General features: G+C 39.2%; 1 protein-coding gene across 3 annotated transcripts in view; it reads left to right on the plus strand.

Annotated features, from left to right (window-relative positions):
• Positions 1–22,450, plus strand: part of LHFPL3 (LHFPL tetraspan subfamily member 3) — a 533,932-nt gene that overhangs the window by 353,514 nt on the left and 157,968 nt on the right. For all 3 annotated transcript variants that reach the window (XM_060304791.1, XM_060304792.1, XM_060304790.1), the window contains exon 2: positions 14,638–14,874. In XM_060304791.1, coding sequence (XP_060160774.1) covers positions 14,638–14,874 — 237 coding nt within the window. The remainder of the gene's footprint in view (positions 1–14,637; positions 14,875–22,450) is intronic.

Below are 22,450 nucleotides of genomic sequence, written 5' to 3' on the forward strand. Positions count from 1 at the left end.
ATAGAACCATGTCATACCCAGAAAACCCAGCAGAGATCCATGGAAGGCCAGCCTTGTGTGGCACAGATGCTCAGGGTTCATCCCTTACAATAGATCTACAACTGTATGCCTCTCAGTGTGGACCACAGTAACTACAAATCAGAAGACAGGAACTAGATTATAACAACATGCCCACTCTCACCACTTTCATTCAACATAGTTTTAGAAGTCCTAGCCACAGCAATCAGAGAAGAAAAACAAATAAAAGGAATCTAAATTAGAAAGGAAGAAGTAACACTGTCACTGTTTTGCGGGTGATATGGTACTATACCTAGAAAATCCTAAAGATGCCACCAGAAAACTGCTAGAGCTCATCAATGAATTTGATAAGGTTGCAGGATACAAAATTAATATACAGAAATCTGTTGCATTTCTCTACACCAACAATGAAATATCAGAATGATAAATTAAGGCAACAATCCCATTTACCATAGCATCAAAGAGAATAAAATACCTAGGAATAAAGCTACCTAAGGAGGCAAAAGACCTGTACTCCGAAAACTGTAAGATGCTGATGAAAGAAACTGAAGATGACACAAACAGATTGAAAGATATACCATGTTCTTGGATTGGAAGAATCAATATTGTTAAAATGACTATACTACCCAAGGCAATCTACAGATTCAGTGCAATCCCTATCAAATTACAATGGCATTTTTCATAGAAATAAAACAATTTTAAAATTCGTATGGAAACACAAAAGACCCTGAATAGCCAAAACAATCTTAAGAAAGAAGAACAGAGCTGGAGGAATCACACTCCCTGACTTCAGACTATACTACAAAGTTACAGTAGTCAAAACAGTATGATACTGGCACAAAAACAGACACATGGATCAATGGAACAGGGTAGAAAGCCCAGAAATAAGCCCATGCACCTATCATCAATTAATCTATGACAAAGGAGGCAAGAATATACAATGAGAAAAAACAGTCTCTTCAATAAGTGGTGCTGGGAAAACTGGACAGCTACATGTAAAAAAATAAAATTAGAACATTCTCAAACACCATATACAAAAATAAACTCAAAATGGGTTAAAGAGCTAAATATAAGGCCATATACTATAAAACTCCTAGAGGAAAATATAGGCAGAACACTCTTTGAAGTGTGTTGCACACTTGAATAAATTGCAGCAGTATGTTTTGGCTCTATCTCCTAGAGTAATGTAAGCAAAAGCAAAAATAAACAAATGGGACCTAATGAAACTTAAAAGCTTTTGCACAGCAAAGGAAACCATAAACATAACAGAAAGACAACCTACAGAATGGGGGAAAATATTTGCAAACAATGCTACCAACAAGGGATTAATTTCCAAAATATACAAACAGCTTATATAGCTCAATGTCAAAAAAAAAAACCCAATCAAAAAATGGGCAGAAGACCTAACAGACATTTCTCCAAAGAAGACATACAGATGGCCAAGAGACACACAAAAAGATGCTCAAAATTGCTAATTATTAGAGAAATGCAAATCAAAACTACGATGAGGTGTAACCTGACACTGGTCAGAATGGCCATCATCAAAAAGTCTACAAGCAATAAATGCTGAAGAGGATGTGGAGAAAAGGAAAGCCTCCTACACTGTTGCTGGGAATATAAATTAGTACAGCCACTATGGAGAAGAGTATGGAGGTTCCTTAAAAAACTAAAAATAGAGCTACCATATAATCCAGCAATCCTCCTCCTGGGCATACATTTGGAGAAAACCATAATTTGAAAAGATATGTACACCCCAGTTTCATTGCAGCATTATTTACAATAGCCGAGACATGGAAGCAACCCAAATGTCTATTGACAGATGAATGAATAAAGAAGATGTGGTACATATATACAATGGAATATTATTCAGTTGCAAAAAAGAATGAAATAATGCAATTTGCAGCAACATGGATGGGCATAGAAATTATCATACTAAGTGAAATAAGTCAGAGAAAGACAAATATCATATGATATCACTTGTATATGAAATCTAAAAAAGTGATACAAATGAACTTATTTACAAAACAGAAACAGACTCACGTACTTAGAATTCTAACACATTTATGGTTACCAAAGGGGTAATGTAGGGGAGAGGGATAAATTAGAAGTTTGGGATTAACAGATACACACTACTATGTATAAAATAGATAAACAACAAGGACCTACTGTATAGCACAGGGAACTTTATTCAGTATCTTGTAATAACCTGTAATGGAAAAGAATCTGAGAAAGAATATATATATATATATACACGTGTGTGTGTGTGTATTTGAATCACTTTGCTGTACACCTGAAACATTGTAGACCAACTAGACTTCAATTTTTAAAAAAAGATTGTAACAACACACTACCATGTGTAACATCATGTGGTAGGCAGAATAATGCCCCCCAAAGATGTCCACTCTCTAGTGCCTGGAACCTTGTGAATATGTTAGGTCACATGGAGATGGGGAATTAAGTTTGCAGATGCAATTAAGTTTGCTAATCAGCTGACCTTGTGATGGGGAGATTATCCTGGATTATCTGGGTGGGCCCAATCTAATCACATGAATTATTAAAAGTGGAAGGAGAAGAGGCAGAAGAGTGTCAGAGAGAGATGTGAAAAGACCCCACTCACCATTGAAGACCTTGAAAGAGGGAAAGGGTCCAGGAACCAAGGAATGCCAGCAGTCTCTAGAAGCAGGAAAAGAAAGGCAGGGAAATGGATTCTTGTCTGTAGCCTCCAGAAAGGAATGTAGCCCTACAAACAGTGAGATTTTAGCCCCGTGAGACCTGTATCAGAATTCTGATTTACAGAATTATATATATATATATATATATTTTAATATCTTTATTGGAGTGTAATTGCTTTACAATGGTGTGTTCGTTTCTGCTTTATAACAAAGTGAATCAGTTATACATATGTTCCTATATCTCTTCCTTCTTGTCTCCCTCCCTATCCCACCCCTCTAGGTGGTCACAAAGCACCAAGCTGATCTCCCTGTGCTATGCGGCTGCTTCCCACTAGCTATCAATTTTACATTTGGTAGTATATATATGTCCATGCCACTCTTTTACTTCCCCCTCCCCATGTCCTCAAGTCCAATCTCTATGTCTGCGTCTTTATTCCTGTCCTGCCCCTGGGTTCTTCAGAACCTTGGACCTAGAGTCTGTCATACAGAGTGAAGTAAGTCAGAAAGAGAAAAACAAATACTGTATGCTAACAAAAATATATGGAATCTAAAAAAAAAAAATGGTTTTGTGTTATTTTAAGTCACTAAATTTGTGGCGATTTGTTGCAGTAGCTGTAGAAAACTAATACACAGTACAGATAAGGAAATGCTTAATCTAGATTGTGTTTGATTGTAGAATCAACAAGCCCTCAGTTTGCCCCAAGTGATATTTCTTTTATGTATGAAAGTCGACTACTCTTTGAAGAATACAAACGGTACCTTGAAGAGGGAGAGCAGGCAGGGTTGTAGGGTGGAGAATGTGTGTTCATCTTTTTATTCCCTGGAGCCGGACTCAAGATAGGGACCAGGACCCAAGCCCAGATCATGGCTGCTCTAGACTGTTCTCAATTTCCATTCAGAAATTTTAAGCTCTGCTCCTGGTCATATATTGGTCTCTAACAAGAATTAATATCCCTCTCTCTGTCTGGGCAAGCAGGAAACTGGTATTCTGGATTCAGATAGTGGTAAAAAAAAACAATTTTTTTCTTTTTTCTTTTTAAATTTTTGGCTGCATTGGGCCTTCATCGCTATGCGCGGGCTTTTCTCTAGTTGCCGCGAGTGGGGGCTACTCTTCATTTCAGTGAGTGGGCTTCTCACTGTTGTGGCTTCTCACTGTTGTGGCTTCTCTTGTTGCGGAGCATGGGTTCTAGGCGCACGGGCTTCAGTAGCTGAGGCTCGTGGGCTCTAGATCGCAGGCTCAGTAGTTGTGGCACAAGGGCTTAGTTGGTCCGCAGTATGTGGGATCTTCCCCAACCGGGGCTCGAACCCATGTCCCCTGCATTGGCAGGTGGATTCTTAACCACTGAGCCAACAGGGAAGCCCAAGAAAAACAAATTCTTTACTGAAACATGTTGGAACAAGTGTACCATCCTATCACTTTATTAAATGTTTCTAATTAGCAGAGTTTATCAGTAATTCACATGGCCATCATCTCGAAGTTTAAAATACTTTAGATCATCACAGTGCTATAATTCCCATCAGCATACCCCAGCCTTGGTTATGAGAGTGGCACATGAATCACAGTAGATTTTTTTAACCCCAGTCAGGAACCTGGGGCCTTGGTTAAAGGGTGAAAGTACCGAACCCTGAGGGCAGGAATGATCCCCAAGGGCAGAGAGCAAAAGCCCAAGCTCCCTGCTGAGGGAGATTTAGCCAGAGCTTTGCCTGGGGCCATTCTAGCACCTGAGTTCAAAGCAAAACCACCTTCTGGGCATTCCACTGGCAGGTTAAGACTGGATTGCATTTCCTTTTAGTCAAGGGAAGGCATTGTTCTGATTCAGGCATTGTTCTTCAAATGTCACACCTGACAAGGTTGTATCTATAAACTTTTGGTTACCACTTTAAGAATTTGAGGTTGAAAGATGCGTGCGTGAAAATCTTTTGACAGAACATTTAACCCACTGACTTCTTTCACTGTCTCTTGACCTGGTTTTTCTCCTATTCATTTTTGATACCTACTGCCAATTCCAATTCGGTTTCTCTGGGGACAGGTTTTTGTTCTAAACCATTAGCGTTCTCCATAAACATAAATCACTGAAGATTTTACCATAGATTAGTTAAAGCCTAACATATCTCAGATTATTTTCCCTAGTCTGAATAAATTGTTTCAAAGGCACAGCAAAGAGAATGGAAGGCTTTAAAAAAAATTTTTTTTTCAAGGAGCAAGAAATAAAAAAAATAAGAATTCAAACAATTTGCCACAGTTGTGTTTTTCTTTAGCAGTTTTTTGTTTTAGCTGTAATAAAGCAGACCCTGAGAGTCCACATAACCTTGATCTTAAGCATCCAAGTGGTGAGGGGATGGAAATGAGGACGTGATACTAAAGAGGAACAGAATAGACATTAGGAACAGTCAGCTCGAAAATTTTGTTATCCAGAGCCCCACTGTGCTGTTGCGCCTTTTTCAACGTGATGAAAAAATAATTCAGTGCCTAGACTAGACCGTATCTGTCCTGAATGATATTACAAGCCCTCTCTGCAAAGAATGACACCACTCCATAGGTTATGTGGCTGTTCTTAAGCTGTATAGGGACCAGGAGTGAAGCAGAGGGAGATCTGTATGTATCATATCGATACTGATATCAATATTGATATATTGATTAGATATAGATGGAAGGAAGGAAGGGAGGAAAGAGAAGGGGGGAGAAAGAAGGGAAAAGAGAGAGGGAAAGAAAGAGAGAAAGAAATATCAGCTAAACTGTGAAAAAACATAACCTGGGAGTCTGTAAATAATGTGTACATGTGTGCATCTAATGCCCCCTTGAAAGTAGGAGCCTTCCTTACAAAGGATGGTTGGGGAAGCATCCATCTTGCTTGAGCTTAGTTCCACTTCTGACATTTTTAGTATGTAGTATTTAGTTTTTCCACATGTTTTCTTTGAACAATATTTTTTGCCATTTGAAGTTTCTAAAGAATTCAAATGTTACATCAATAAAATAAAATAAAAAGTGGGCAAGCTGTGTAAAAGAAAAGCTTGCCACCATAAAGCTATATTGGTGACAAATTCTGTTTCAGGGAAGTGCGTACAAATGGGCACTCTGTTTCGGGGGAGTCTGGCAGGTTTGGGAGAGCTCATCCTCACTGAGAAGGAGTTCAGTTGCTCCTAAGTTTACCCCTTTTTACAGAGAAATGAAATGCTGCTAGCTGGATTGGCATGAGATTCCTGACCTTGTCAAACTCCAGCCAATGTCTCCTTTCCCTGAGTTAGGGCAGAGAGCGAGGATACCACCCTCTGTCTGTCTGCTGAGCAGGAAGACATTGAGTCTGCTCAGGAATTACTTTACCGATGCAGTTATTTCTCGTCATATGTGTATGTATGGAGCGTCAAGTGAATACAAATATACTCCTAAATATGAATGATATAAAGTAAATAGTAAATAACCACTCAAACATCTAGACCAGGGCTCCCTGTTTTACAAATAAAGTAGCTTGGCACAAGGAGCCACACGGAAAAGTGCTGGCAAGATAATAATTGGTCTTTGCTCCGGGTGTTACCATGGCTAAAGCAGATTTGCTGGGAGAACGATGATAGGCGTACTGTTCATAGGCTGTGGAGAAAGACGATATTTTCTTCTATTAAGGTCCTGTGTCTGAAATGCAATATAGATTTTAGCGCTTGAAAATGTTGCCTGACTCAAGAGCTCTGCTGCAATTTTCAAAGTTTGTGACCTGCCAGCATGTTTGGTTTTGCGTTTATTGAAATGTTCATTAAAACAATGTGTCTATTGAAACTCAAAGAAGTTACTTAAAAGAAGTAAATCTTCACAAAAACTTTAATAGGACCGAATTGACTCATGTCTTTATTTTTACCTGAAGTAGAACTTATTCTATATGTAAGTAACCATATGTAAATTAATAAGGTAAATACATTCATAGTCATATATACACATATATACTCTTAAAAGGAATATGTACCTTTTAAGAGCATATAAAATGTTTGGCTAACAGATAGCCAAGTTAAAATATCAAGCCAAAAACCAACTTAAAATATCAAGCCAAAAAAAAAAGGTTGGATTTTTTTTGGGAAATGTGTATAAAACCAAATATACATATATTTATTTATAATTAATCTCATTAATTCCCATTTCACACATTTATAATTTATAATTACTCTTATGTTCTTGGCACTGCATATAAGGTGAAATTCTGATTAGGTAAAGTACTGATGTAAACAAAAGAAATATTTATATATATAAAAGCCAGCAGTTTCTAAGCATCATTTTAGTAGTAGCTCATGTACTCAATAAATGTCTAATTATAAACAACAAGCACTTTCAAGATTCTGTAAGTGTTCTTAGTAAAAATAAAAATATTCTAAAGTAATTTCGAGCCTTCCGTGGCAGCCCAGTGGTTAAGACTCTGTGCTTCCACTGCAGGGGGCACAGGTTCAATCCCTGGTCGGGAAACTAAGATCCCACATGCCGCGCTGCATGGCCAAAAAAAAAAGAAAAGAGTGAAATCTTAAACTCTAATATAAAGTAATTTCATGTGCATCCTTATTGTTGATAAGTAAAGGGTAATAGTGTATGTGGTGTTAAAAGCATAGATTCCAAAGCTAGACTACCTGAATTCAAATCCTGTTTCACCACTTGTGGGCTTTGCATGACCTTGAGCAAGCTATTTGAAGATTCTGTGCTTCAGCTTCCTTTTTTCCTATACATAAAAAAGAAAATAATGTTGGGGTTGGTGGAGAAACAATGAATGACAACCCTCTGTTCCCCCTCTGCAGTGGACTGAATGTTTATGTCTCCCCAAGATTCACAGGTTAAAACCCTAATCCCAGTATGATAGTATTAGCAGCTGGGGCCTTTGGGAGGTGATTAGGTTCTGAGGGCGGAGCCCCCGTGAATGGGATTCATGACCTTATAAGAAGAGGCCGCAGGGCTAGCTAGCTGTCTTTCCGCCATGTGAGGGAGGATACAACGAGAAGTCAGCCATCTGCAGTTCAGAAGAGGGTGCTCACCAAACCCACCATACTGGTGCTCTCATCTCAGACTTCTAGCCTCCAGAACTGTGGGACCCTCCCAAGCTCTGAACCAACTAAGAGAGAGAAGAGCTGGCAGATGGAGACCAAATATACCCTTTAGGATGAGAAGGCTTAGGTTGAAGAAATGACTCTGGGTCTCTCAGCCAAAAGGACTTCCTAATCTGCACCCCCAGAATCAAACATACTTGTCTTCCTACTTCTGGGCATCACTGGAAAGTCAAGCCCACCCTGTGTAAAATGTACAGCACAGAAGAGTGGAGTATATTCTTCATGTGGGCAAACTGCTCCTAAGGTAAGGAGAGGAAGGGGCTGGGCTGGTATGCAGAATACCTCTCCTCCAGGTATTCCTCAGGGGACTCACTCCGTCTCAGTGGGAAGGAAGAAAGAATGGGATGGGGAGTGAAGGGTATTTCAGGAAAAATCCCTGTTTCTAGAAACTAGAGAAGCCGGGAAGTAGTGCTCTCATGTTTGTCTTTATTTGAGAATTAAATGAGATGATGTATGTGCAGTGTGCCCCACTCATGGTGAGCGTTTAATAAATGTTAGCTATTTATTATGGTGTGTACTGTTATTAACTATGTCATATCAAGATTTCATGGCGTCTGACTGGATCCAAGATAGATATCAAAAGCCATCTACTAGCATTCTAGAGATCAGAACTGTATTGTATTTTTAAGTTCTACATTCTGATTTGTAATTATATTTGGCTAGTAACCCTCAAAATTTGGGCACGTTAGCAAGGTACATTGTACTTAGTTAAATATTTTTCCTCATATTCCGGAAAAGCTTTTTCTCCACTACGTAGCTCTTAAGTACAGGTGTGGGTGGGCTCCTGATTCTCCCCTTTCTATTAAACCCGATGGTGTGGGTTTCACACCAGCTGATTGAGCACAAGGTACACGTGGATGCATGGTGCCCTTTACTCGGGCAATTAGGGCTGAGCGTCTGTGCAGAGAAGCTTCTCTCATCACACACAACTTTCTAATTCTCCTCTTTTGAGAGCCCGTTGTTTATTTACATGTTCTCTTTCTCCTCTTTCTAAGGGATGTTGTATCTTTTGTGTTATGACCCCAAGTTAAATGCTCATAAAATTATACTGGGTTTAAAACCAAAACTGATCAGGAGACAATTGGTTTTCTCCACTGGACTCTAAACCACAGTACTTTGTCCTGGATTGTCTAGCAACTCAGTTCTCCAGAGGTAAACTGAGGTATAAATACAGTACCTTTTCCAGACGTATGAATACTAGGGTTCAGTTTTGTTGGCCGTGTGCTAATGAAGAAACTGTAGGAATGCTTCGTGTCTCTCCTTTACCAGGTGTTTAGAGTAAAAATCCTCCTGTGAAAGTTCCCCCTCCATAGCCTGGCAGCTCTGCTGGCATCAGTTTCTTCAATTACTATATGCCTGAATAATTGATAAAGTGAACTCAGGTTCATTGTTTTCACCACGTTCCCTCTGAGTGCTTCAGCAACGTGAGGCAGTTTATAATGCTTTTTGTGCAACAATGCATAGACTTTTAAAAGAATGAATTTAGACCTTCCCTTCCTGTCCAAAAAATAAGCCGTTCTCAGGTTTGCAATGTTGAAAGTCCTGATTAGGATAGTTGGTTCAGCAATATCAGCAGGCCCAAGTGACCCAAATCATAGGACCCCCCCCCCCCCGCCATTGCTTTTTTCCTCTTGCTTCATTTCCCTTTGGAGAAAGACCCAATTAAAAACAGTTGTGGATTTTTCTGAGGCTGTTTCTTTCACAGAGGTTATATTCAGCTCTTTGGCAAAGAAAAATGCCAGGGCAATTAGTGGCTCTAGGGAACCACTAGCTGTTTGTGTACTATTTCAGAAGAACCCATTGTGGGCAGCCTCTACATAGAGGTTCCTTTTAGAATGTGAATGCTTCCTAGCCATTTGGAATATGCTTAAAATTGAAATCAACAGTGCTGCCCTCACAAAGGTGCCTTGATTGTATATTCTAGATTAGAAGATGTCATGGCAGCGTTCCGTAAGGACATAGGTTTCTTTTCATCATTATTCTCTGCTCACTTCCAGCTTGTGAGCTCTTGTTTCTCTTTAATATTCAAGAATGTTCTCTGATATACTTCTGGAAAACCTACTGCTGAAATGAAGGAATATATAACTGCGAGTAACTTAGTCATTTTCTAGGTGACATTCTAATAAGGAACCGTTTTTGGATAATAGCCCAGTTGGAACTAATTCTCCACTATCCCTCCCAGTCAGGAAATAGCATGTCCAAGTTAATCAGATGTTCTGGTGCCTTGTATACGCTAATGTTTAGTATAGTGGTGGTGCTGCATCTTACAGGATGATCAATTTGTAAAGAATCAGAAATAATTATAAAGCCAACAGGAATATTATTTCATCCTTTGTTGACTGAGGCATTAGCCTAGCATCTTGCAGGTACTTCTTAGTCAGGATTACAAACAGCTGTTAGTTTCTAGCGGCTCTACAAATCGTGCAGGTTAGTGAGGTTCTGGTTAATAGGATGCCAGAAAACAGAATTTATAATAGCACTCAAGCATTAATGCAGAATGTAATAACCATACCTTTCCTGAGAAACCAACAGAGCCTAAACTATCTTAATGGTTTAAATTAATCTTTAATACACTATAACTTTGGGGAGGGGGCTTTGCCTTTCAAAAATAAAACAGCCAAGTTGGGGAAGTTCGGATAGGGTGAGAAGAAAATGTATATTTGATAATACATTGTCAGAAAATAAAATTTGTTATGCAGTGGCCATCTAGAAGCACAGCTTTCAAAAAGATAGGATATATTTATTTAAAAATTGGATTTTAATCACAGACTTCACTTACAAAGTTTTGAAAGCTTTTAAATGCAATTGAGTTTCATTTTTTATTATCCTACTACAGAACCATTCAGATTTTCAAAACAGATGAATTTTTTTAAAAGATCAGATCTTTCACCTTAAGAGACAGCCAACAAGAAGGGGGTGGAGAATGCAGTACAAATTCCAGTGCCTTCTGGCCTGAAGGACACCTGGAGTCCACCTGTGAGTGGGGGACCTAAACCTTTTTCCCTGGGAGGCCAAAACCCGACCTTGTTATCAGCCCAGGTTTTATCTTAAGATTCCTCTGGGGCTTCCCTGGTGGCTCAGTGGTTGAGAGTCTGCCTGCCGATGCAGGGGACACGGGTTCGTGCCCCGGTCCGGGAAGATCCCACATGCCGCAGAGCAGCTGGGCCCATGAGCCATGGCCGCTGAGCCTGCGCGTCCGGAGCCTGTGCTCCGCAACGGGAGAGGCCACAACAGTGAAAGGCCCACGTACCGCAAAAGAAAAAAAAAAAAGATTCCTCTGAACAGCCAACTCCCTTAGACCATATTGAAAATAAAAATTGCACTTCAAAAATTCTATTTTTGTTACTTTCAGCAAAAATACCCATTGCGTAAAATGAAGCACAATGGGGTATATTATATCCTCTATCTTCCCAGATTCTTCACTTAAAATTTGATTAAGGAAATCATATACTTTGAAGATAGGGAATAATGAATTGCCATTCATAGTCTCCTGTGGTTTTAGCTTCAGAGTGTGAATTCTGCCTCTGCTTTTTTTATTCCAGTATGTAATTCAGAGTTTCCAGAAATGAAAATTTTTAAGATAGTCTACCCTCAGTGCATAAAGACTTTGAGAAAAGATGTCTTTGTTGATGTCAGCATTCTACAAACATCCTATTCCAGTGGAATTGTCCTATGATGTCCAATAACCTGTCTGAACTTGAGTCACTTGGGGATGTCTATTAAGTTTAGCTAAAACTATGTTACCATGCTCCAAAAGATTCCCATTCATTAAAAAAAAAAATTGATTTTCCTTTTTAAGTAATATTGTCATAAATAAAAATTATGTTAAAAAGCATTTAGAATATTTTAGAAGATATTCCATGTAACATAGCTTCCTTAGAGGTGATTTTTCTGAAATACGGTTTAGATTTAAAAATCTGGGTCTTCCCAAATAAAATGAATTTTCACTCATGGAAACCACATGTTTTTTAAAATACAAAGATGATTACTACTAGAAATGCCTTGGAGAGCATGTTGGTACTGAATGCTAGAAACTACAGAAGGAATGGGAATTTGAAGTATTTTCAAATCATCAGCTCCACTTTTTCTAATCTCCGAAGTACTTGTAATCTGTCGTCAAGTTATAAAAAAATTGCCTCTGTTAAATGTTATCGAAGTATGAATCCATATTTAACTAGATTGGTGACCTTTGCTAGTTGTGATGTTGACTTCTGTAAACTATATTTTAGAGTATACTGTCTAGGTGCTATAATTTGTCTTTTTGTTTCATTCAGTTTCTGATTCAAAAGTATTTTATTGCCAACTATCTACAAGGCACTCTTTTAAGTGCTATAAATATGATGATTTAACTTAATATGACTTAACTTAGCTTAATATGATGATTCTTTCCTCAGAAAGCTTATAGTCTATAATTGAGATAATGCTTATAAATAAATAACTGTAACACATGTAAAACAACAACAATAAGGACTTTAAGATCAATGCAGTCAACAGCTATGTGAGTTCAGAGAAGGGCAATAATGTAGTTCAAGGAGAATTTGAGATGGCTCACTCTGTGGAGAATGTTGCTTTTGACTGAATGTTAAATGTTAAGAGTAGAGTATTGGGCTTCCCTGGTGGCGCAGTGGTTGAGAGTTCGCCTGCCGATGCAGGGGACACGGGTTCATGCCCCGGTCCGGGAAGATCCCACACGCCGCAGAGCGGCTGGGCCCGTGAGCCATGGCCACTGAGCCTGCGCGTCCGGAGCCTGTGCTCCGCAACGGGAGAGGCCACAACGGTGAGAGGCCCGCGTACCGCAAAAAAAAAAAAAAAAAAAAAGAGTAGAGTATTTAGGGACAGTAGTGGCAAATTCTCCAGGCAAAAGAGAAAACAGAGATCCAAAAACTTGGTGCATGGACAGGGGATCATGTGTATTTCAACCCACATGAAGTGGAAAGTATAAAGGGGAAGAGGACTGGAAACTAAGTAGGGGCTGGACCGTGGATCCTTGAATACCTAGCTGAGTGTCTGAGTGTTCTTCAGTACCAGTGGGAACCAGCAAGACATCTTGAGCGTGAGCAGTAATGTGTGATGTGAAATACAGTGAGGATGAACAGAAGGCAGAGGGAAGTTAGGGTTCCTTTTGAGAGATAATGAAGGCTTAAAGTAGGAGTGCCTATGCGGAGATATTGCACAGGTAGGTAAGAGAAGCATGGCAACATTTGTGATGTGGGGCAAAGAAAAGAGAGGACTTAAGTGTGACCCAAAGTTTTGAACTATCATCCTGTAAAATAACAAGGAATCCTAAATCAGAGTTCTCCCAGGCAGTCTTCCTTCCTGTCACCCCTCTTGGTATCTGTCTCCTCCAGACCTGTCTTGTAGAACTGTGCTCCTGTTAAAAAGTAAGATAGTAGTCGTCTACTTCTGGCTTGTTCAGTGAGTTGCAGTGAGGTAAGAGTTGTGTGGGACTTGCTACTGCCAGCTTCAGGGATTGTTTGCCTCCGACAGTCACAGAACTCTAACTGGGTTGTGCCATCCAAGTCTTCTTTAGTTACATGCCCTGGAAACAATGACCTGCTGGGATGCATAGCCCCTGCCTGCCTCACAGCATCAACACGATCTCTTTCTCCACCCCCATCACTCATCTCCTGGTAGCTTCTGAAATACACCAAGCCTCTTTCCCACATCGGGGCCTTTGCCCATGCTCTTGCCTGAGACATCTTTCCCATCTGTTTCACATGTCTAGTGCTTTGCCTGTTTTTGGCCTTAGCTTAAATGTCATCCCCTCAAGAGGCCTTACCTGATCATTTTCTCTAAAGAAGGTCCCACCCGCTATTCTCTGAGCCCTTTGTTTCTTTCTTGCCTATTACTTATTACAACTTAGAATTATTTTATTTGCATGCTTACTCATTTTTTGCCTCCTTTCCTGACAGAACGTAAAGTCTATGATAGCATAAACCATGTCTCTTTTCTTGACAGAACGTAAAGTCTATGATAACATAAACCATGTCTCTTTCCTTGATGGCACCAAGAACTGTGTCTGGTACTCCTTAGGAGACACTCGATAAGCAGTTGTTGAATTAATGTGTGAACTACCTGTTCAGAATGCTCTGTGCAACCTAACACTGTCATCATTTACCCTCAAATAATTGGATTAAATGTAAAGAGAGTAGCAACAAAAGCCTTCAAATTAACAGATTCTTATTGAAAAGTATTCGTATGATTCACATGGTGATATTTGGGAAATAGAACATAAGTATTCTCCTTAAATTCCTGAATTTCCATAAAAGCTCTGTGGTGCCACACTGCATTACCATGATTTTCGGCCTTTTAAAAAATGAAATAGAACGGAGAATAGACTAGAAAATATCAGAGTGCATTGCATGTGGTAAGTGTAGTTTCAAGAAACTTTTTAGTGTGTATGTTGGAGGTCACAATATGAAACTATTTTTTACTGTGACTCCAAGTCAATATATGCTCTGGTATTTTCCATGTTATCCTAATCCCCAACCTGGCTGCTGTTATAGCTCTTCAGAGCCATCATTGAATTGTCATTCTGCAGTGTTAGGATTGCCTGTGGCCTATTTGCAGTGGAAGCCTTCTCACAAATGCACTCAAATTCAATTTTTTTTTAGTATTTTCTTATTGATCAACATACCTTAACCTCTCTTACAATGCTCAGTCTCACTGAAAAGAGTGTTCCCAGAGCCCCTTTCACTGCAGAGTGCTGGGCTGCTATTAAGTTAACCAGGAAAAAATCACTCAGGGTTGGACAGCAGTAAGATTTGCTGGTTTTGACATCAAGAATTTGGACAATGATTTGACACATAGTAGCTATATTTGCTAAAATGGAATTTATGTAACTCCTTTTCTCTTTTTTTCCTCTCTCTCTAAGCTGCCTGCCTTGTGCTTGGCTGTATGATTTTCCCTGATGGCTGGGATTCAGATGAAGTAAAACGGATGTGTGGAGAAAAGACAGACAAGTACACTCTTGGGGCTTGTTCAGTCCGCTGGGCTTACATCCTGGCTATCATTGGGATTTTGGATGCCCTCATCCTCTCGTTTCTGGCATTCGTGCTTGGTAACCGACAAGACAGCTTGATGGCAGAGGAACTGAAGGCAGAAAACAAAGGTAAGATTGCTTTGGGGAACTCTTACCTGGACACCTCAAACACAAAAAATGACACTCTGCATTCTTTCCCGTCTGGTAGCAGTGCATCCCCTCTGGGTCTAATTTGCTGCATTTAAAAAAATTGAAGTATAGTTGATTTACAGTGTTGTGTTAATTTCTGCTGTACAGCAAAGTGATTCAGTTATACATATATCTGCATTCTTTTTCATATTCTTTTCCGTTATGATTTATTGCGGGATGTTGAATATAGTTCCCTGTGCTATACAGTAGGACCTTGTTTGCCAAGGGGGAGGAGGGTTGGGGGAAGATGGATTGGGAGTTTGGGACTAGCAGATACTGCATCTTTTAATGGTGTCTAGTTCACAGACTTTTCCCAGACTCAAGACATTTACACAATTAAAATAGTGTATTTTTATGTTTACCTTTCTGAGGCTTTCTGAGTCCATGGCTATGAAACAACAACTTTTTTGGGGGGGTGGGTGTGGGGAGGCGCTACTTGGCCAAACAGCAAGTGCTTTCTCGCCACGTATTCAGCTATTTTCCAGGTTGAAAGAAATGCCTGGGGAGTCTTTGAGAATCATCTATAAGCGTCTTTGTTAAACTGCTCACCATCAATATACTTGAATTCAGACTCAACCTCTCAGAAAGAGGTAGAGGTACTGGCCACAAATAGTTACGGTTAGATATTTCAGTGTTTACCTAATTAGCTGAATTTTAAAATGTGTTATCTGGGTAATCAAAAGTCTTCAAATTTCTCTTCAAAAAGAAAATGCCTTCTGTAACATACACACAAACTAGGATAGAAAATAGGACATTGACTAGTGAATGATACATGAATATTCTAGTGTGCCAGTAAGAGCTAGCAAGTCGTTATTCAAGATAAATCTTTTAATTTTCTTTCCACATTTCTAAAACAATTTCTTGGGATAGAATTTTACTGTCTCTGTTTTGTTAAAGCCTTAGGTTCATTAAATTGTTTTGTCTTTATGTTATCTTTAATACTTTGGACTTGTATCAGCACCTTGAACTAAGTGGCTCCTTCTTCTAGCTTTTATTCCTAATTAAGAACTAAATCCATCTTTGAATTATGAAATTTAGTTTATTTCAAGTAGTGTTTACTTGAAAAACTCTTCACTGCCTCAACATGCCTCAAATATAAGCATACATTAGTATCTACGTGAATGTCACATGTAACGATAGTGTAGCAAGCTTTATACTTAGAACATCACAATTTATGCTCATAAGCCATGAACTATAAAGAGATGAAGAGAGAAGTCCGGGAGAGGAGCAGTCACCTGTGAGCCCTTTATTCCTCTGATTTATAGACAGAATACATATTAGTTTACTTGGGTCTATCAAAAATATTCTAAACACAAAAATAATCCTTTCATAGGGGAATAGTGCTGAACTTCCTAAAAACATGACTACCTCCCTCTGAGTTGCCTTTTCTAGATGCTGATTACACTTATAAAGCATGTTGCAGGTTTAAAGTGCTTTCACATGTACTCATTAATTTGGTGCCCTTGGCTATTGTCTTTGTGTCTTGTTGGATGTACACAGACGGGTCTCTGTCCTGTTAACTTCACTTCAAATTTAATAGTAGAGATGTCTCAATATTAGAATAAATTACCTTTCCCTAGAGAATGAATTAAAGTAAACTACTTTGTTCTGCAAATGCTTGATTCTCACCACCACCCAGAATTCTATTTATTCACTGTACAATTCAAAGTTATATTGAGAACCTTTAACTTTCCAGATATCCTTTGACCACATAAAAGAAGAAGAAAATTCAGAAGAAAAAAATAACAAAGCCAGGAATGTTTTCACTTGGCCACTGAGAATTCTAACTCACAATCACACATACAACTGAGAATTCTCCTGAATTCATACTTCAGGACGGAACAGGCAGGATTATAGAATAATAATCAACAGTTTCCAAGATGGATCTTTTCTACCAGCTGATTCAGTTAAATGTGGATGTCTGATCCCTTCTGTCTAGGTCTTTATTAAAGAAAGCATCATTTTCTACTCAATGATATATTGGAAACACCTTGTAAAAGCATTAATGAGAAAGAAGATTAAAATAGGCCAATATAAGGTTTAGGGACTATCTGTGAATAATTTTTCTGTGTTCATCATCTTCTCCATTTGAACGTATCATATTTGGATGTATTCTAGAGTTTCTTCCATCTGGTTCTGAAGGACTAAAATCAGTAGCAGTTCATCTGTATCAAATCAGATAGATCTAATAAAGCAGCAGAGAACACCAGGCCATATTGATGAAACATTTCAATTCTACCACATTTTTATTTCACAATTGAAATTGCTTTTCCTGGAACTCTGAGAATGTATGAACAGTTCTATTACCCAGGCACTTCTGATCCGTAAACAATAGGGTGTTGTAAAAATCAGAGCAAGGTTTTCTAAGCCTTGTATAAAATGTAATCAAACCTGCATGTTTCTGAGAAACGGTAGGAGATTTACAGTTGTAGAGAGTAGCCGTTATTGTTTGTTATTATTTAAACACTTGTTCATTGTTAAAACTTGCAAAAACTTAGGTTGTTTGAGGGAAAACCAATCAGTGGTTTGTTTGTATGTTTGTGTATGAACATAGTTTCACTAACCAGTAGTTTAATGGCTTTGAAGTGCATGCAGTAACCAAAACTAAATACATCATTGTTACCTTCTCTCAGATTTCACTTCCCTGAGGATCTGTAAGAATAAGTTGTAATTGTGAAATTGGTTTTATATAGGTACTTTGCATGGCTACGTTAATATAAATTTTCCCTTATTGAAACATTGTTTTTCACTATCAATTTTTTTTTTTTTACTGATAAAACTAACGTGATGTCCTGTGATAGCTAAGGCCTCCTTTGGGTTCCAGGGCAATGCAATGAAACAAGAGGCAAATCTAGCTCATGGAATTTTGGAAGATGTTATAAACTACGTGATGCCTTCTGGTATCATGGAAGCAGATAATACCATAACTCAAGCTTTGACTCAGAAGAGGAAATAGGTTATGATATAGGTTATATCACCACCCACACTGTAGTATCTTTTACAGTCTTCCAGTTTTATGGCCTGTCAATCATCCTAACAACCTACATCTTATAACAAGTAGCAGGACCATTATAGAAAGAATAAACCTGCAAATGTGGCATATGCCCCCAGTTCGAAGAAGTTTGTCCTGAAAGGTCTCATTATCGTTTCTTCTTAATGTGGCTTTTGTAATCTAATAATACAATTGCGCTGTATATCTAGAAAAGCCACCAAATGAGTTCAGTACAATAAGATATTGCTTAGATCCATAAGTCTTTCCCAGCAGCCACCCCAATGGTCAAAACAAGAATCACTGTTACAGCCTATATCAGAGAAGGGAAGGGAATGCAGCTCTAATTGTTGCCTTTACTCCACTTACAGAGTCTTAGGGTGAAAGGTGCTCCATAGGATGCTCCAGAGCCATAAATTAACTGTCACAAAGGTGCTATTCAAAGGGAAAACGGGGAGATCCACAGATGAACATCTCCACCTCTGTCTCTTAAGATAAATGTCCAGTGAACTCACCTCGATCCCCTTTTCATGTTCCCATACCACACCTCCCACAGCATTTCATAAGGTCCTCCTTTTCCAAGAGTGTAAATATAATTTGAAAGAGGTCTAAGCTGAAATTTATCATAAATTGTGAAATGGCAAAATCTGAGTAAAGGAGTTTTAACATTGTTTCACCAAACTGAAAGCAACAACTTTGATGATGCAAGTGTTGTCTTAGGGCAGACTTCTGTAAGAGAGAAAGTTAATCATCTATGGCGCTCTAACAAACAAAAAAACAAATAAAAAACAGCCCCACTGAAAAACAAAGAGGAGTGAAAACTCTAAATATCCAACTGACTTTATACAGGAGTCGGCATATGCGAGAAAACTCAACTGCATCCCCTGCATGTTGAGGGGAGCCAGCCCTGCAGGCTGTGTGCTGTCCCTGGATCTGGGGCTAGTAGCAGACAGGCAGGTGTTCATTCTTGTTTTGGGCGTTGGGCAGCATGATTTCTAAATGAGCCAACAACCGTCGGCATTTAACCTTGATATGCTGCTTAAGTGCATATTTTAACATACTGAACTGTGAAGTCAATTTCATTATGTAAAATTAAAGTTTCATCCAGATAAAAAGGATTTGAAATGAAAGCTTCATTTTCAGTTTCTTTCATTAATTGTGAAAGGATAAATAATTACATTTTCAAGAGCTCCTATGCCACAAATATCTCTTTCCTTGTCAGACACCATTCATAAAGAGGTCTATTTCTGCGTTTATGTGTATGGTCTTTGGAATTGCTTATCAGATAATTGGGGCCTCTCCTGAGCAGATTTAAAGTCACTTTGTCTTCTAGCACTTTAACTTCAAATGAGAAAACATGATTATCCATCAAGAGGTGACTCCAGCTGCCTCTTATTTATTAAGTGGTTTAAGCTCTTTAATGCTGTAATAGGGGGAGTTAGAATAAATTCATTTTACTTAAATAACTAATTGAGAAATGCTTCAAGATTTTGAGTTAAGGTACCATGCCGTGCCACGGCCTCATTGAGGGCGGTAGTGTGGTCTGTGGAAAGAGTGTGCATTGCCCAGAGCTGGTGTGATGTGACCCGAGGAGCCTTGCATTCATATCTTAATAGTCCCGGAATTCAGCTTCCTCCTCTGTAAAATGCAGACTTACCTAAATGGCATCTGAGGTTTCTTCCAGCTGTAAAATATTCCAATTCAAGGGACACCTTCAGAAGCGTCCTTTAAGGATGCTCTGAGAGTCGTAATAGCTTCTACCCTCAGAGCAATGAATACACTAAAGGCTCTTTTAGGGACTTGTTAGCACTGCAGGGGTGACTAGGAGAAGGGAAAGATAAAGGTCAAGGGGAGGGAGGTCCAGGATGCCTAGGTGTTTCTCCCTCAGCCGTGTACCTCCCCACTGAACCTGCTGTCACAGCCCCACTCGTGCACACCACCAAGAGGAGAATGAGTCAGATTTAGAAACTCTGTCCCATGCAGAGGAGGCTCCTCGCTCCACTAGATTCCCATACTGTGTGATGTGCATGTGGACACCTGGACAGTGAACAAGGCCCCAGATCACAGACACAAATTTTTTTCTGGTCTCAACTCTGGCCCTGATTAGTCATGTGACTTTGAACAAGTCTCTTAACATCTCAGAGCCTCAGCTTCACTTTCTTTAAAATGGGAATGATAATACCCAGCTCTGCCTCCTCTGTAGGGTTGGGAGAATCCGCCAAAAGCATAGATGTAGAAGCAATTTATAATCAGTGATATTGATATAGGCTTTACTTATTGCTAATCATTTCCCCTATATGACATTTTAATTGATCTTTGGAATAATCCTGTGAAGTAGTTACCATCATCCTAGTTTTACACGTCAAAAACCGAGGCCCATAAAAGTTAAGTATTTTGTGTAAATTTTCACAGCTAGGAAGGAATGGATCCAGGACTCAAACACAAATCATTTTACTTGAAATTTCTAGTTCTTTTTGTTGTGTAATAACACAACCTGACGTAATCAATTCTTTATGGATGCTGATTCTATTGCTTTCCACTTGAGTAGCCAGCCCTGTGCAAGTAAGAGTATAGTCTTATTTTCGTTTGGTAGCTTTTAGATAATATTATTCAATCAAAAGTTTAATACACTTGAGAATGGGGGAAAGCCTTGATTTAAAACTCATCCTCTTACTTGACTCTGTAACTTTATAAAAACCTGGTGAGGTAAGATCAGGAAGCGTAGGAAAGAAAGTACCTTCAAGTGCTTTGAATTAAAGCTTTAATAAGGCCATAGTGAATTGTCTGTTTCCCACTGGGATTTGAACAAAGCCCCCTTGGTCATCAAAGCATCTCAGAGTGTACCTCTAAAAAATGGCATACATCTTGACACTTTTTCAGAAGGGCTCACATCAGTCTCAGTTGGAGCAGACCTTAGTGCTCATAGAGTTGTTTTATATACTTGGAGCTTCTAATTCCTCTCCTCTCACTCTTTTATGAGCTCACTCCATTCAAGTTCTCACCCCCAGCACTTCACAGACACTGTCTTATGAAGGTCACCCCCAGTCTCCTAACTGTTAAATTTCATAGTCGATTATCAATCCTTGTATTGACTTATCAGCAACCTTTCACCACTGACTGCTGGCACCATCTGAAGGTCTGTCTTTAGCTGGCTTCCAGTAGCTGACCTTGCCTAGATTTCCTCTTGCCTCTGTGGGGCTCTGGGCTCAAGTCTCCTTTGCTGATTCCTCACTATCTATCTCTCCACTGTATCTGTGTTCATATCCCAGGTTATCTCATCTCTGCCATGACTTTATTTATTTATTTTTAACATCTTTATTGGAGTATAATTGCTTTACAATGGTGTGCTAGTTTCCGCTTTACAACAAAGTGAATCAGTCACACATACACATATGTTCCCATATCTCCTCCCTATCCCACCCCTCTAGGCGGTCACAAAGCACCGAGCTGATCTCCCTGTGCTATGCGCCTGCTTCCCACTAGCTATCTATTTTACGTTTGGTAGTGTATATATGTCATGCCACTCTCTCACTTTTTCACAGCTTACCCTTCCCCTTCCCCACATCCTCAAGTCCACTCTCTAGTAGGTCTGTGTCCTTATTCCCGTGACTTTAAATGACTGCTGTACCCTAATGACTCGCAAATTTAATCCACCTCCCACCTCTCCAATGAACTCTGGTCTCATATACCCAACTGCCTACTTGACACCCTTTTTTAATATGTAAATTAGCTTCTCAAACTGAAGAAACTTTCCCAAACTGAGCTCCTTATCTTTCCCACAAAGCCTCCTTCCCCCACGGTCTTCCCCATCTCAGTTCGTGACGTCTGTTATTTCTGGTATTCTTATCTACATATTTACACTTCTAGGCCACAAATATACCTCTGAAAATTTTTTCTCCCCCATAAATATTCTCCAGTAGTTTAGTTGCTTCCTGTTTATCTAGTTAGTTTCCTAACAATGAACCCCTCTAGCTTTCCTCTTATTCATGCTGGAGTCTCTGGTGTTTTTCCACATGCTCTACCTGGAGAAGCACAGGTACCAAATGAAACATTAGTGTTCTTGACTTTCATCCTAGTTAAATCTCCTTGGGGCTTAGTGTCCCTACTCAGACTTGTTTTTTTAGTGTACATGAAACTTTTTTGGCAAGTGATGTTTACATTCTTGCTGCATGTTCACTGATTCCATTGTGAGGTTGAAGAACACACTGAAAATGTAACCTGTCACTTCACTTGCCCGTGGCAAAGGAGAAACAGCTGTTTTTTTTTTGGGGGGGGGTCCTGATTTTTTTATTGAAATATAGTTGCTGTACAATATTATATAAAGATATACAATACAGTGATTCACAAGTTTTAAAGGTTATATTCCATTTATAGTTATTATAAAATATTGGCTATATTCTCCGTGTTGTACAGTATATCCTTGTAGCCTATTTTATACTTAACAGTTTGTACCTTCCAGTCCCCCAGTCTTACATTTCCCCTCCCCCCTCCCTCTCTCTGATGGTAACCACTAGTTCTCTACATATG

This window comes from Globicephala melas, chromosome 9, assembly GCF_963455315.2.
Source record: "Globicephala melas chromosome 9, mGloMel1.2, whole genome shotgun sequence".
Classification (NCBI taxonomy): domain Eukaryota; kingdom Metazoa; phylum Chordata; class Mammalia; order Artiodactyla; family Delphinidae; genus Globicephala; species Globicephala melas.